The sequence below is a fragment of the Diceros bicornis genome, chromosome 7 (assembly GCF_020826845.1).
Source record: "Diceros bicornis minor isolate mBicDic1 chromosome 7, mDicBic1.mat.cur, whole genome shotgun sequence".
NCBI lineage: Eukaryota > Metazoa > Chordata > Mammalia > Perissodactyla > Rhinocerotidae > Diceros > Diceros bicornis.
The window spans coordinates 22988608-23002280 of record NC_080746.1 but is presented as its reverse complement, the minus strand read 5'-3'; the positions used below and the strand labels follow the sequence as shown (position 1 = coordinate 23002280).

Genomic DNA, 13673 nt, shown 5'->3' with positions numbered 1-13673 from the left:
CCACTTTCCAGTTCTTGAGGTATCTGAAGACTCATCTTTTCCAGGGTAAGCATCCTGATTTCTTCAACCATTCCTCAGGTGATTTGACTTCCAGACCCCTCCTAGGACAAGTGGCTAAATAAATCTAGTAACAGAGATGTGGGTGACTGGAGCCCATACTCCTAAGTCCCCAATCTGATGGGCTCTTTTCTGTCTTCATTTGTTACTGTCCTGTGGCCTTTGGTCCTGTTGATCACTCTACTCTTCGTGAAACTCCACAACTGTGGCTGTCAGGACATCATCCTTCCAGGCCCCCCTCCCACCTGCTTGGTTTCCTTTGCAAGCCCTCCTTAAGCTATCACCCTTCCAAGTCAGAGACTCCAGGATCCTACCCTTGCCCTCTTCTCATCCGTGGCCCTAATTATCACATACAAGTCTCTCTCTTGAGTGCTAGAAGAAAATATCCTTCTGCCCTTGGAGATCTCCATCTCAATGTCACAAGTATCATAAACTTAAAAAATCAAAAGTGATTCTTCAAATGAGACCTTCTACCTGAATTTCCTGTCTTCCTAGATAGCATTTGCATCCACCCTAAGCCTAAGCCAGAATCCTAAGAGCTCCCCTGGATGGCTCTCCCCACATCTGTAAGAAGATGGTATATTGTCAGTTCTATCTTCTCAGCATCTCCTGGATTCATTTCCTTCTGGCTCTCCTCCAATGTCTCGAAGCATTCCTTCTAGGTCATTGTGAGCACTTCTTGCTTCTCAGCTGTACCTCTTACCCTGCCCCTGCCTTGATTCAGTCCCTTAACCTTTATTGTCTGGACAATCCCAGTGCTTCCCTGGTTAAGTTCCCTGCCTCCTGTACTACCTGCTCCAATCCAGCCTCTGCCATACCACCAAAGGGATTTGTCTAAAAGGCACATTTGTCCTGTTATTTTTCTACTTAAAATGCTGAAATGACTCTCTACTGCATACAGGACTAGTTATCCAACTACTGAGAAATATAGTGCCTAGGAATCACCTGGGGACTTTGTTAAAATGCAGCCCCCTCGAGCCTCCTCCCACTCAGAGACCGAGAGGGGCTCAAGAATCTGCCTTCTCCCCCATCCCCCATACACCACCACCAAGCAAGTCATCTGCCAACCACACTGGGGAAACATAGGTCTACAGGGTAAAGTACAAACTTTCCAGCAGGCCCTAGAAGGCCCACGACCTGGGCTCTGTCCAGCTCCCTAGCCTCCGTGCTCCCTGTCCTCCCCTCAGGCCCTAGGCACTAACTGTAAGCAATGCTAGCAGCCCCAAGTGTGTCCCTGCTATTTTACACATCGTCGTCTTTGTGACCGCTGTGTGCTCTGCCTAAGATGCTCTGCTCCTGTCCCCGTGTGCCTGACACTGGCCTGCAAGCTTCTTGGAGCTGGGATGTTGTCTTGTTTCATTGTTGTTGCCCTAGAACCTACCCCATGCCTGGTACATAGACAGGACTCAGTAAGTATTGTTGATTGAATGAGCAAACATGCAATAGACTACACTTTCAAGTGATAGCTGAAATGTCGTCCACTCTTTGAAGCCTTCTTCATCTCCATGTTTTCACTTCCCACACTTCCCACGAGGTAGACTCTGTGCCCACTTTACATGTGTCTGTTTCTAATGTATCGCCTACCACACATGTGTCACTGTGGGAGACCCGGAGCTCAGTACTGCATCCTGGCACTGAGCACAGCCCTCAGCACACTGTAGCTGCTGAGTGTGGGTTTGCTGGACAGACAGGTGCCTCCTCCTCCACTGCTCTGTGCACGTCAGTCATTAGGGCAGCCTGAGACTGCATTTGCTTTTCTTGGCAGCTGTACTACACTGTTGGCTCATACTGGGTTTGGAATCGACTAATAACCCTTAAATCTTTTTCATGTCAATCGGTTATAAACCAGGTCACCCAGTTTTGTTAGTTATACAGAATTTCCAGCTCTGAGTGGAGGATTTTGGAGTTCAGCCGTATTAAGTTTCATCTGATATATTCAGCAGCCTGTCAAAATCTTGTTAAATCTTTACTCCACCCTCCACCTCATTAGGGGGCCCTTCACTTTAGTCATCAGCAGATTAGTAAGCATGTCATTTAGATGCCATTTATGTGACTGAACTTGGCTGAGCCAGAGTCAAATGGCAGAAGCACCAGAGATTCCTTCCAAGTTGGTGTCTGATAATCAATGAACTTTGGTTAAAACTGTTCATCCCTCTGAGAGTTCACATTAAGTGGTAGAGCGAAACCCGTAGGAGAGTGTCTGTCTCTTTGGGGTGGGCAAGGAGCTGGGCTTCCTGGGAGGGCATGGCAAGGCCACTCTTTCAGCTTATTTCACCCAGATGCTGACTCCTTCCTGGTGTCCTTGCAAGGTCTCCTTGTTGGGGCTGCTGTGTGTTGGAGGACCGCCCACTCTGAGGTTGTTATTGGATTTTTGCAGATTGTTGGAAGCGCTGGTGTCATTTCTTGATTTCTCAGATAAGAAGGCCGACTCAGCCATGAGACTGCTTACAGACTTGGCTCTGGAAAAAAGGTAATTTCCAGAAGTTCAACCTCTGTTGAACCGTCTGATCTTTAAAAATGTGCAGTATACGGAGATGGGAGGCCAACTGAGCATCACGAGATTCCCTGAATAGGAGGGCTGCCGCCTGCCAGGGGGCTGTGGTCGGCCACTCCTGTACCAGTCACTCTGGGTACAGGGGACCCAGTCCTCACTGGGTTTGGAAGCCATAACGTTCTTAAAACAGTATCCCTTGCAGTAAGCAATCCTACTATGTGTTGGGGAAACTTCCTCCCCTTAATCAGCACCTAATGGGAACTGCCTAGCAAAAGTGTGTTGAATGAATGTGACTGAGAGAAAATGCACAGTAAAATGTAGCCTCCTCTTGGGCTGCCAGTGGCATTATGGGTAGCCATCCCCCTCCCTTTTTTTTTGCTTAGCTACTGGGGAAGACAGTAAAGGCCTTAGATTTTCATAATTGTTAAGGTTTTTTTAAGTGCATTTTTTTTTTTTTTAATTTCTTCTCAAGCTTTAGGGCATCTTGCTTAGAAATGGTCAGATAATGAGAGAGAGCTGCTTATGCTCATAGACAGGCCATCAGCATGGACTGGGAATGTGTAATAGCTGCTCTAGCATATGGAGATATGCGTGCATCTGGGACCTCGTCACGGCTATGACAATAAACGTGCACTGTATTTCCTGTTCGTACAGCACACAGCATACAGACTCACAGCAGGGGTGGGGTAAGTCAGTTTGGCAGAAGCCTAGGGATTCTAGCAATTTCTGCATAAGAAAGCTGCCATCTGAGATCTTTCATTTAACATGAAAGGCAATTCTCCAGACTTAGAAAAATTAAAGCCACGCTACATACCCAGTGACACTTTTTTTCAGTTCGCAATGAATCGTCCATGCACCCTGCAAACCCCATGGGCCCAGAGTTTGTGACTGTCAGCTCCATTGCCCAGGACATTGTGTTTGTGTTATATTTTGTGCCATGTAGAAATAAGTCATGGCTGATGCTTCCTTTACAGATTCCAAGTCTGGTTCGAGGCCAACCTTCCAGGTGTTCTCCTGGCACTGACAAGTGTTCTGGTGAGCAAGCCCTCATTCTTATCATCTGTGACAGACCCTCTCCGGAGCGTGACGGAGTTGTTTAAACATGATTAACACTCCAGAACTCCTATTGTCTCTCAGGTTGATTAATCATTTATTCACAGCTAGAATTTACACAATTCTTACTTATTAAAGCAACCACAGTGGGTACAGGTGGAGATGGTATATGGACGGGACTTGTTACAGGGGAGAAACAGCTGGATGTGGACTGCATCTTAGGTGGAAGCAGAGAGAGTTTGGCAGCCTCCATCAGTCCCCTTCTGACCCTATGGCCCATCCTAAGTACCACGCACAACCCTGTCCCCCGAATGGCAGGCATCCCCCTCAGGAGGGCAAGTGTAGTGATTTGAGCTGATGAGCCAGAAAATAGCAAGGTGGTGGAGGGAGCTCTCCTGAGAGAGCATGATGTAACTAGACCCTGCCCCCAATGAGCCATAGAAGTTTCAGGGCACCTGAGAGAGCATATCCACACCCCAACATTTCACAGAGGGGGAAATGGAAGCTCTGAGAAGGGGCGGGATTTGCCCAAGTTCTCCCAGCTGTTGGTGGAGTCACTGGGATTAAGCCGTAGGCGTCCCTATTCCAGGCCAAGGGGCTTTGGGGTCTCCCCCTCTGTGTGCCTCCAGTCTGTTGCCAGCATGACTCCATTGATGCCCCCTTGTGACGTTATGCTGTCTGGTTCCCAGCGTTTTGGTGGGTGAGGTCCGCCCCTAGGGATTACTCCAGCATCATTCGCCAGCTCTCTGCAGATTCGCTTTCTCTTGATTCACTCCTAGAAGAGGGATCCCAAGGTAACCAACACTTCAGCTCTCTGCCAGTGCATTGCCATCATGGGAAACCTCAGTGCTGAGGCTGCCATCCGAAGACAGATGTCTGCCTCTGAAGACTTTGGGGATGCCTGCTTGGGCCTCTTGGTATTTTAGCTTTTCTATTCAAAGTCGGTCTTTTATCTGCTTTGGGGGCATTGGCTTCTTCGTAATTATCTCGCTTTTCCAAAAGTTCTGTTTGAGGATGCTGGAGGCAGTGGCTTACCCCTTCTGTAACCACAGATTTTATGGGCTGCTGGCCTTAAAGAGCCCTCCAGATCAAGTCTCATCCACCCTGGAATGATTAAGGATTTTCCGGTGGAGTTGGCTTCACCACCCATTTTAGCAGCTCACTCTTCAATTTAAACACAGGACCAGGCTGAGCCAGAGTCACATGGCACCGGAGACTCCTTGTAAGTCTTCTATACTAACGCTAAGTAATAGAACTGGTCTATGGGCCAGCCCCGTGGCTTAGCGGTTAAGTGCACGCACTCCACTGCTGGCGGCCCAGGTTCGAATCCCGGGTGCACACCGACACACCGCTTCTCCGGCCATGCTGAGGCTGCGTCCCACATACAGCAACTAGAAGGTTGTGCAGCTATGACATACAACTATCTACTGGGGCTTTGGGGAAAAAAAATAAATAAATAAAAAATTAAAAAAAAAAATAGAACTGGTCTCTGATCTTCCAACATCACTTAGGTTCATGACATTGACAATTTAGGGAATGTGAGTAATGCTGCCAAGGGGAAGAGAGGACCATGAAAAGCTTCAAGGCAGAAAGGTCATTGATTACCTTGTTTTGTTTCCAAAGGCCAGGTGTGAGGAGGATGTAGACCTGTTCAGAGAGGTCATATATACACTCCTGGGACTCATGATGAACTTGTGTCTTCAGTCCCCCTTTGTCTCTGAGGTATGGCATTCTTTTCTCCCTACCTGGAACCCTGGGACAACCGAAACACATTCTGTTGCGGAGAACTGTTCTCATTTTCACAAAGACAGTAGAAGCACGCAGACTCCAACACTGACAGGGGGAATGGAGAGAGCTGGATGGATGCTCTGTCCCTTTGCTCTGCCGAGGGATGGATGAGTCACTCAGTCAGGTATTCATTCAGAAAACTGACTGAGTGTCCAGGGTGAGCAGAGCATGGTTCTGCATTTACAAAGTCAAATAAAATGTGGCCCCTGCTCTCAAGGTATTGTCCTGTAGTTAGGGCAGACAGACATGGGAAGTAATGAGAGCAACAGGAGAAGCTGTTGTGAGGAACATATGGACAGGGTATGGCCGTGGGGAAAAGACGGGAGTGCTTCAGATTACCAGGACATTCAAATCTCCTCCTCCCTCTCCCCACTGCTGTAGGTTTGGGCCGTGGAGGTGAGCAGGAGGTGCATGTCTCTACTGAACAGCCAGGATGGAGGAATCCTGACAGTAAGCTTCTCCCAGGGAAATCCAGAAACAGCTTCCTTTGTTGTTCTCCTTTTGTTTTGTTTTGCTGTTAATACATCTTACCCTTTCGAAGTCACCACACCTTTGAGAATCTGCTGACTCTCTGAGGTACAGGGCAGATATACTCCTCAGAACGATGCCCATAAGCACATAAATACCAAATATGCCTACAGTTTCAGGGATTTGATAACCCCCACCCAGTGCCCGTCTGTAGACCCCCTAGAGTCCAGGAACCCGAGTTAAGAACCACTTTTCTGTATAGTCTGGAACTTAACAGCTTATACAATGTAATCTATCTGATTTTGTCCTGTTTCAGGATATCCTTGTGCAAATCAGACAAGCCGGGTAGTTTTATTTAGAATCCCTTTTCCATAATCAACAAAGCCAGGCCCGTATTTTGAAGCCAGCGATCCTGGAGGTTGTTTACGCATCATGGTTCTAGCCCCCTTGGAGAGACATGCTGGAATGGTTTTCTGACTTCTGTTTCTGACATTTGAATAAGAAAACTGAGACAGGCCCATGGTTAACATAGTGCATCAGGAGAATATTAATGTGATTCAGGAGGCTATTTGTCATCATCCTAGGATGTGTTTTTCTCTCACATTAGGAATGCCCCAGCTTTTCCACCTATCAGGTCAGGGCCCTAAAGCCTGGAGAAACAACTGGGGTCACATCCAGGGCAGGTCGGGAAACCAGTCCGTCTAGGCTCATAGACTGGAGACTAGTTCCAGGGTTGTAATAAAGGCTTTGAGCAGATCCAATGTACCCTGTTTGGGGCTGGCATGCCCATAACTTCTCTGAAGTCAATTCAGATATTGTGGGGCGAAGGCTTTTACCCTGGGCTCCAGGAATGTGTGGTCGATCTTCAAGTTCCCTGGAACCTCCTGCAGCTGTGTAGAAAATTCTGAGTGTGCATTTTCGTGGTGGGGGGAGGGGCATCATAGCTTTATCCGATCCTCAAAAATGATCCATGACCCCAAAAGTGGTAAGCACCACTGTTCTTGGATACTTGGGGCTTTTCTTGGTGGTCTACACCTAAGGCTAGGCCTACATTAGTTTTACACTAACCCTTCAAGGACTTTCTTGACCAGATTTTCCCAGGACTCTGCGTGTGCCACAGTTGCTGTTGAGCAGGGCAGCAGCTTCAGCGGGGGAGTCCAGTCCTTCAGTAGGGTGCTCTCTCTACTTGGGCCTGGAAAGAGATCTGTGGTGTCAGCTGTAGGAAGCAGATGAGGGAAACAAGATTGATAACATGATTATACACACGTTTATCCCTTCTCCCTCTGGAGGCCTCATTAAAATGAGACTAAAGGCATTAGGAACAAAAAAGAAAAAAGAAGTAGAAACTCACATTGACAAAGTGAACAGGCAAGAGGTCACCAACAGTAAGTAATTTTAACCAGTTTCTGGAAGATGAAGAACAGCTGCAGGCGTGATAATGAATGAGGCGGGGCTAAAGAAACGATGTCGAGTAGAGCTGAAGGGACACAGCTGGCGAGGTAGCTGATTCATCCTGCAGTCGTGTGGGGAAGACTGAGACTTCAGAACACCAGGTACAACAGAGGGCAGAAGTGAGAGACGGGGGACTGCACTGGCAGCCAGGCATCTATCCCTTAGGAATAAAATCTGAGCATTTTTTCTCTAAAGGAATTGAAAGACCAGAGAAAAAGTTTTTGCTTTCTAGTATTTGGGAGTGCCCAGTTGTCAGTCAGCAAACTGCCCATAAACACAACCAAAATATATTTTTATTGCTTTTTTTCATAATGTGACTGGGCAGCTGAGTCACTAGACATTTCAGGAAAGCAGTACAAATAAATTTTAAAAACCAAGAAAAAGAGAAAAGTTGACCCGAAAGAAATAGAGATGATCTAGGAAACAGAAGAAAAACAGGAATAACTATCATTTGTATCCTCAGAAAGATTCAAGATAGTGTTATAGCCATAAAACAGTAACACTTACTGTTTAAAAAAAAAAAAAAAATCAGAACTGGAAAATAAAGTAAATGAAGTCTCCCAGAAAGTAGAACAAAAAGACAAAGGAAAAGCTAAAAGATGCAGAGGCTCAGTCCAGGTCTACCATTGAATGAGGGCCTTGCTGATGTCGGGGCATTGCCGGGTATCCTGGGCAGGACTTTCTTCCCAGAGTTGAACTGGTTAGTCCTGTGTGAAGCTGAGCCAGCTGGGCCTCTGTGTGCCAAGGGGCAAGGCTTCAGCCCTTTGAATTGCCTACCCAGCAGCTTTATTAAAAAGAACAGCTTGTGCTCTATTCCTTGGCCATTACGTATCTTTAAAATCAAGATGTCTGTTTTGCTTCCAATACTGATGATTGTTTTTGCCTCTTCTGACGACATGTTACTTTTAAAGGTCGTCAGCATTTCTGAAAAGAACGTCTAATCACCCTTTACTGTCTGCTTCCCTCAGAGAGCTGCTGGTGTTCTCAGCCGCACCCTTTCTTCCTCTCTGGAAGTCGTTGAGGAGGCCCTAAGAGACGGAGTGGTGAAGAAGATGATGAAATTCCTGAAGGTAGAATAACTTCCTTGGTTACAACCTCTTGGCTTTCCAGGAGTGTCGTATTTTATTGGGGGAACAGAATTCAGGAGTTTTGTTCAGTTAAGGTGCTGGTACTTCGCTGCTAGGTTTTACACTTCTTCAATGGGGCTTCTCTCCTGCCTGTCCACCCAGACTGTCCTCTGAATATCAACGAAAGATTGTTGAATGAATAAGTAAATTGTTCATTAGGTACATCCATAAAAACTGCTTACCACTCAAGCTCAACTTAAAAATGTATGGTGTCGGGCCAGCCCCATGGCTTAGCGGTTAAGTGCGTGTGCTCCGCTGCTGGTGGCCCGGGTTCGGATCCCGGGCGCGCACCGATGCACCGCTTCTCCGGCCATGCTGAGGCCGCGTCCCACATACAGCAACTAGAAGGATGTGCAACTATGACCTACAACTATCTACTGGGGCTTTGGGGGAAAAATAAATAAATAAAAGTTAAAAAAAAAAAAAAGCATGGCCTCTGTCCCTGAAAAAGATGGTCTGAGTGGCTTTCATCAAGAGTTCTCAGGCCCCTTATTTTGCTCATGATTTCCTGCTCACGATACTCTATCCAGTCATCTGGAGAATGTTGGCTGTAACGCCATTTATGAGGTATGGAGGGTGCAGAGTTACCATGTGACAAAAGGATGTTCAGATTTTCCCCATGATACGAGTGCAGTGAATCTAAGCAAGTCAGTACAACAGTTAACTAGATTGTCCTGAAAGAAGGAAGTGAATTATTAGGCTGCCGTCTCTGGATTCTGCCCATGATGTATGTGCCCAGTGAGGTTCACTCACCCGTGTTAGTGTGGTGACCCCACGGAAGACTTAGTCATAAAACCTGAGGCTGAGTGGGGCCAGGAAGCATGATCTGTCGGAGGACTGCTGCTGGGGCAGGGGCAATATTGAGGGGGGCGGGACAGTGGGTCTGCGTTTAGGCTGCCCCTTAGATGATAACCATCATTCACTCTGTACAACTCTTGCAAACCCACCAGAGGCTGCTGATTGCATGCACACACGTGTGCATTATGCATGCATACATGCACACGGGCATTTTAAAGGCCCCCCACTGAGTGATTTTAAGGATTATGATTTGACAGTTGTCACCTCTTAAAATGATCTAGGTTCGTGATGTTCTCTGTGCAGACCTGTCACCCTGACAGCCTTAGAAAGTCAGCTCTCATTCTCACATGGTGAAATAACATGGGAGGCCTTTCCTCCCTTTTTGGTAGATCTGCCAGTCGACTGCATCATTCTCTTCTCAGCCACTCGCTCATAAAGCCTTCCACAGGTAATTATTCAGGTGTAGGTGACAGGCCTACATTCACATCGGGGGTGCAGGCTGTGTTAGAGAGGAGGTGAATGACACTCCGTCCTGGCAGGGACCAGGCCTGCTCACCAGGAAGCACATGCCGTTCTCAGTGGAACTCTCTTTTAGAAGTTTAGGAAGCCACTGCACAATCACAGCTGCTCACTGTGGTTTCTGGCCAAGAACAATCATAGGATTGATTTTATTTTCTAATTTCATTCTGAAATCTAGACGGGAGGCCAGACTGCATCACGGTACGCGGTAAAGACACTAGCTATCTGCACTAATAGTTACCACGAAGCACGAGAAGAAGTGATAAGGCTGGATAGAAGTAAGTGGTCATTTCATGATGCGGAGCCCACCCCCCAGAGGTTAATCCATCCTTGAAGCTGCAAAGGGAGCTGTGGATGAGGAGTGAGGAAGGATTTAGCACAATGCTGTTGACCTCGCCCTGGACTTCAGCAGTGTTTATGGAGTAAGAGGTCATTTCCCCTCCGGCTCTGAAAGTATTTAATTGGCCTTCAGTTTCATGCAGGTAGCATGCTCACACTGGAGACTCAGATAACAGGGCCGAGTCAAGAGCTACCTCCTGTCGCCAAGTACACTGAAATGGTTTTTAAAGCATCCTGCTCAGACTGACCTAACACACGTTCTCTTCCTTCATGGGGCAGTGTGGGAGCCTTCAGCCTTTAGTGAACAAGGGAAATATCAGAGTCTGAGCCCAGCTTTGGTCTGGTCACTGAGTTGGCTGCAGTCATTTGTAGCACGGGTTCCCTGAGGCAGCCTGCTAATGTTCTCCTTAACACCTGCTTGGAACGCACAGGAAGTGAACTGAGGGGACCCCCATGGAAGCAGGAACCTTTCTTCTGGTCCCTGTCCATTGTCCTGCAGCCACAGGGAGCAGGCCCATGGCCTCCCACTCGGGGGCTGTCAGGTGGAGTGTGGAGGTTAAGAACGCGGGCTCTAGAGAGGACAGAGCTATGTGATGCGTAGCTTTCATTCACACGACAACTGTGCCATGCCGGCCACTGCTCTGGGCTCCTGAGATACGTCAGAGATGTAGCAAGGAGCCGAGCAGCTTCATAGTGCTAAGTAAAGATTTGCTGAATGAGTGAGTGACATGGGGAGCTTCTGGGGAAGCTCAGAGTCCACCGACACCTCCTGTGCCCCTCATGTCCCCTTGCCCGCCTCCTGTTTGGGATCCAGAGGGAAGATGCTTGTTCTCTTCCCTCCCTGTAGAGTTCAGTGTTCTGATGAAGCTGCTCAGCTCAGAGGATGAGATTCTGGTGGGCAACGCCGCCCTCTGCCTGGGGAACTGCATGGAGGTGCCGCGTGTCGCATCCTCCCTGCTGAAGACGGACATCGTGCAGGTCTTGCTAAAGCATGCAGGCGGGGATGCGCAGAAGACGGCCGTGCAGCTGAATGCAGGGATCGCCCTGGGGAAGCTGTGCACAGCCGAGCCGAGGTATGCTGGAGTGGCCCCTGTCGCCACATTCAGGGAGGAAGGGGGCACGCCGAGTCAGGGCACTGGGCTGGGGCTGGGACTCTGCCACCCAGAACTCCCTGGGATGCCCCTGGAGCCCCGGTGCCTCCTGTGCAGACAGATGTTGGGCCCCAGGGGCTGTTGCTCTGGAGGAAGCCTTCCCTGAGGAAACCGGGCAGCTCTCCAGCTCGAACCAGAGAGAGGGAAGATGGTCATCTGACAGGGATTTGTCCCGTGCACTCGCTGCCATGGCCTTCTCTCCATTCCACTCCCTCATTCTCCATCCTTCTCTCCTCTTTCTCCTCATCTTTCCTCTCCCTCACACCGTCTCCCCTTCTCTCTCCCTCCTTTCTCTCTCCTCTACTTTTCCAGAAACAGTTAGATCTCCCACTTCATTTTTTAACCCAGGCTTAAGCATATGGGAGAATGTCCAGTGAGGGTAACATTCTCATCCTGGAGAAAACAAGCAAGATGCAGAACAGCATGTCTAAGACCACCTGACAAGCCAGGGCGAGAGAGCTTTGCTTTAATTGTGTATGTTGCTTCTCTTTTAGCTCAGACTTCTGATCTGCTCTGGCCCTGTTCTGCTGTACTTAAACACCTAGGCATTCATGCTCCTGGAAAGTGCCCACCCGTGGCTGAGTGATGGAGCCCTGGCATAGAACAGGGGTGCCTTCTGTGGATGGGGTGGGGCTCTGGCCTGCCTCGTTCCTTCTCTTACCGCCGCATGCCTGTGATTCCTCCTCTGTAGAATGAGAGGGTTGGCCTGGATGACACCGGAGGTCCTTTCAAGTTCTGTCTGATTGTTCAAATGGAAGGAATAGACAATATCTTTCTTCCACAGAAAGCAAGGCACATTAGCTAGGATGAGCTCAATGTGGCAACCTGCTGGGGAGTTCCCGGGAGCCAGGTCCCACCGGATCAGCCTGTCGCATCTGTCACTCACATTGAGAGGGTTTGCAGTGTTTTGTGGGCCTCCCTGAGGGCTTTACCTGCTTTGATTTTTAGGGCTCCCAGGGCCACAGCCGCTGCCCCTTTCCCAGCCAGCTCCTCCCTGAGGGAGGCTGGCCCTGGGCACCAGAAATCTGCCCCATGGCATTTATGTCCTGGAGTTTGTGTTCTGATTATGACAGGTTTGCTGCCCAACTGAGAGAGCTTCATGGGATAGAAATTCTCAACTCCACGATGAAGTACATCAATGATTCTTAAGAGACGTGGTGTCTCTGCTCATTTTTGCAAGCACACAGCTGTATGTTATGGGTTGTTCCTGTGCCAATAAAGACTTTTTAAATATCTGCTCCAGAAATGAATATTGATTTTCAGAGTGCTGGCCTGTTGGTTTTCATTGGTAACAAGAGAATGGGCATCAGGTCGGCTACTGTGGTGGGACCTCCATTGGCCTACTCCGTGTCCGTCATGCCCTCCTTCTAATGTCCCTTCCCGCTCTGCAGAGGCTGGACGCCAGCAAACAAAAAGCCAAGTTTCCCAGACTCCCTTGTAAGCAGAGTTTTTAGATGGGCACTAGAGTCTGCCAACCTAATGCCCTTCCTGCCCCTTTTGCTGTTTTCTGCTGGCAACATGCTGGAAGCATCAGGTTTTTCAACAGCACCATGTTGGCATCTGCTTTCCAGCTCTGGAGTGCCAGGAGACAGCTGCAGTGGTGTCGCCAGTAGTGGCAGCTTCCTGAGGCCTGGCCCGCCCCTGTGGCACATGCTCTTGATTTCAGTGGGTTGAGTGTGGGGGGCGGCTCCCCTGGCAGGGAGTTCTGTACAATCCAGGGAATCATTCCTGGAAGTGCAGCCTGGTGCCCTCCTCCAGGCCATAGAATGATGTTGTGAGCACCCCATTCCATGTGTTAGATTGTGTTCTGCTTAAAGGGCCAAAGCAGGGGAATGTATTTCTGCACTGAACTCTCAAATACGGACATATTTATTTGCCTAACCCACCTCGCACTCTCAGCCCATCCCCAAAAGGCACTTCTCCTTTGCGGCTGCCCCAGGTCCACTCTAAAACTGACAGGGTCACCTCTGGACCCCAAGTGCCTAAGTGAAAAGTCCAATAAGTGACACTACTCTTCTACTTCTCAGTACAATCACTTGACCATGTTAAGAGGCAGGACCTGCATGGTATAGTGAATGCCAGGAATCTGAGACCAAAGTTCCAAAGACTTACGGTCCTACCCTGCTGCCTGGCATTTGTGTGACTTTGGGCAAGTCGCTTAACCTCTCTGAGCTTTGGTTGCTGCTTCTGAAAAAGCTAGATAATAACTGTCCAACCTAGCTCCTACACTGCTCTGAAGATTAAATGAAGTTTTGGAGGTAAAGGCACTTAGGGAGTTATAAAGTACTACACAAATATAAGAGATTACCAGGTTCCATGTTGAGGTTGAGGGGGATGACTATGACATCAGCTGAGTTAAATTTGAGGGGCCTGAGAAAGAGTAAAGCACATGTCCTTTAAGGAATCAGAGCTGGACATTTTCTGGAC

At 48.5% G+C, this 13673-nt stretch overlaps 1 protein-coding gene across 6 annotated transcripts in view; it reads left to right on the top strand.

Moving 5' to 3' along the window:
• TTC12 (tetratricopeptide repeat domain 12) overlaps positions 1 to 12484 on the top strand; it is a 68180-nt gene extending 55696 nt beyond the window's left edge. For all 6 annotated transcript variants that reach the window (XM_058545202.1, XM_058545198.1, XM_058545199.1 and 3 more), the window contains 9 exons: positions 2435 to 2527; positions 3526 to 3586; positions 4384 to 4521; positions 5228 to 5326; positions 5774 to 5842; positions 8281 to 8382; positions 9935 to 10034; positions 10943 to 11168; positions 12320 to 12484. In XM_058545202.1, coding sequence (XP_058401185.1) covers positions 2435 to 2527; positions 3526 to 3586; positions 4384 to 4521; positions 5228 to 5326; positions 5774 to 5842; positions 8281 to 8382; positions 9935 to 10034; positions 10943 to 11168; positions 12320 to 12395 — 964 coding nt within the window. In that variant the 3' untranslated portion in view covers positions 12396 to 12484. The remainder of the gene's footprint in view (positions 1 to 2434; positions 2528 to 3525; positions 3587 to 4383; positions 4522 to 5227; positions 5327 to 5773; positions 5843 to 8280; positions 8383 to 9934; positions 10035 to 10942; positions 11169 to 12319) is intronic.
• The last annotated feature ends 1189 nt before the right edge of the window (positions 12485 to 13673 follow it).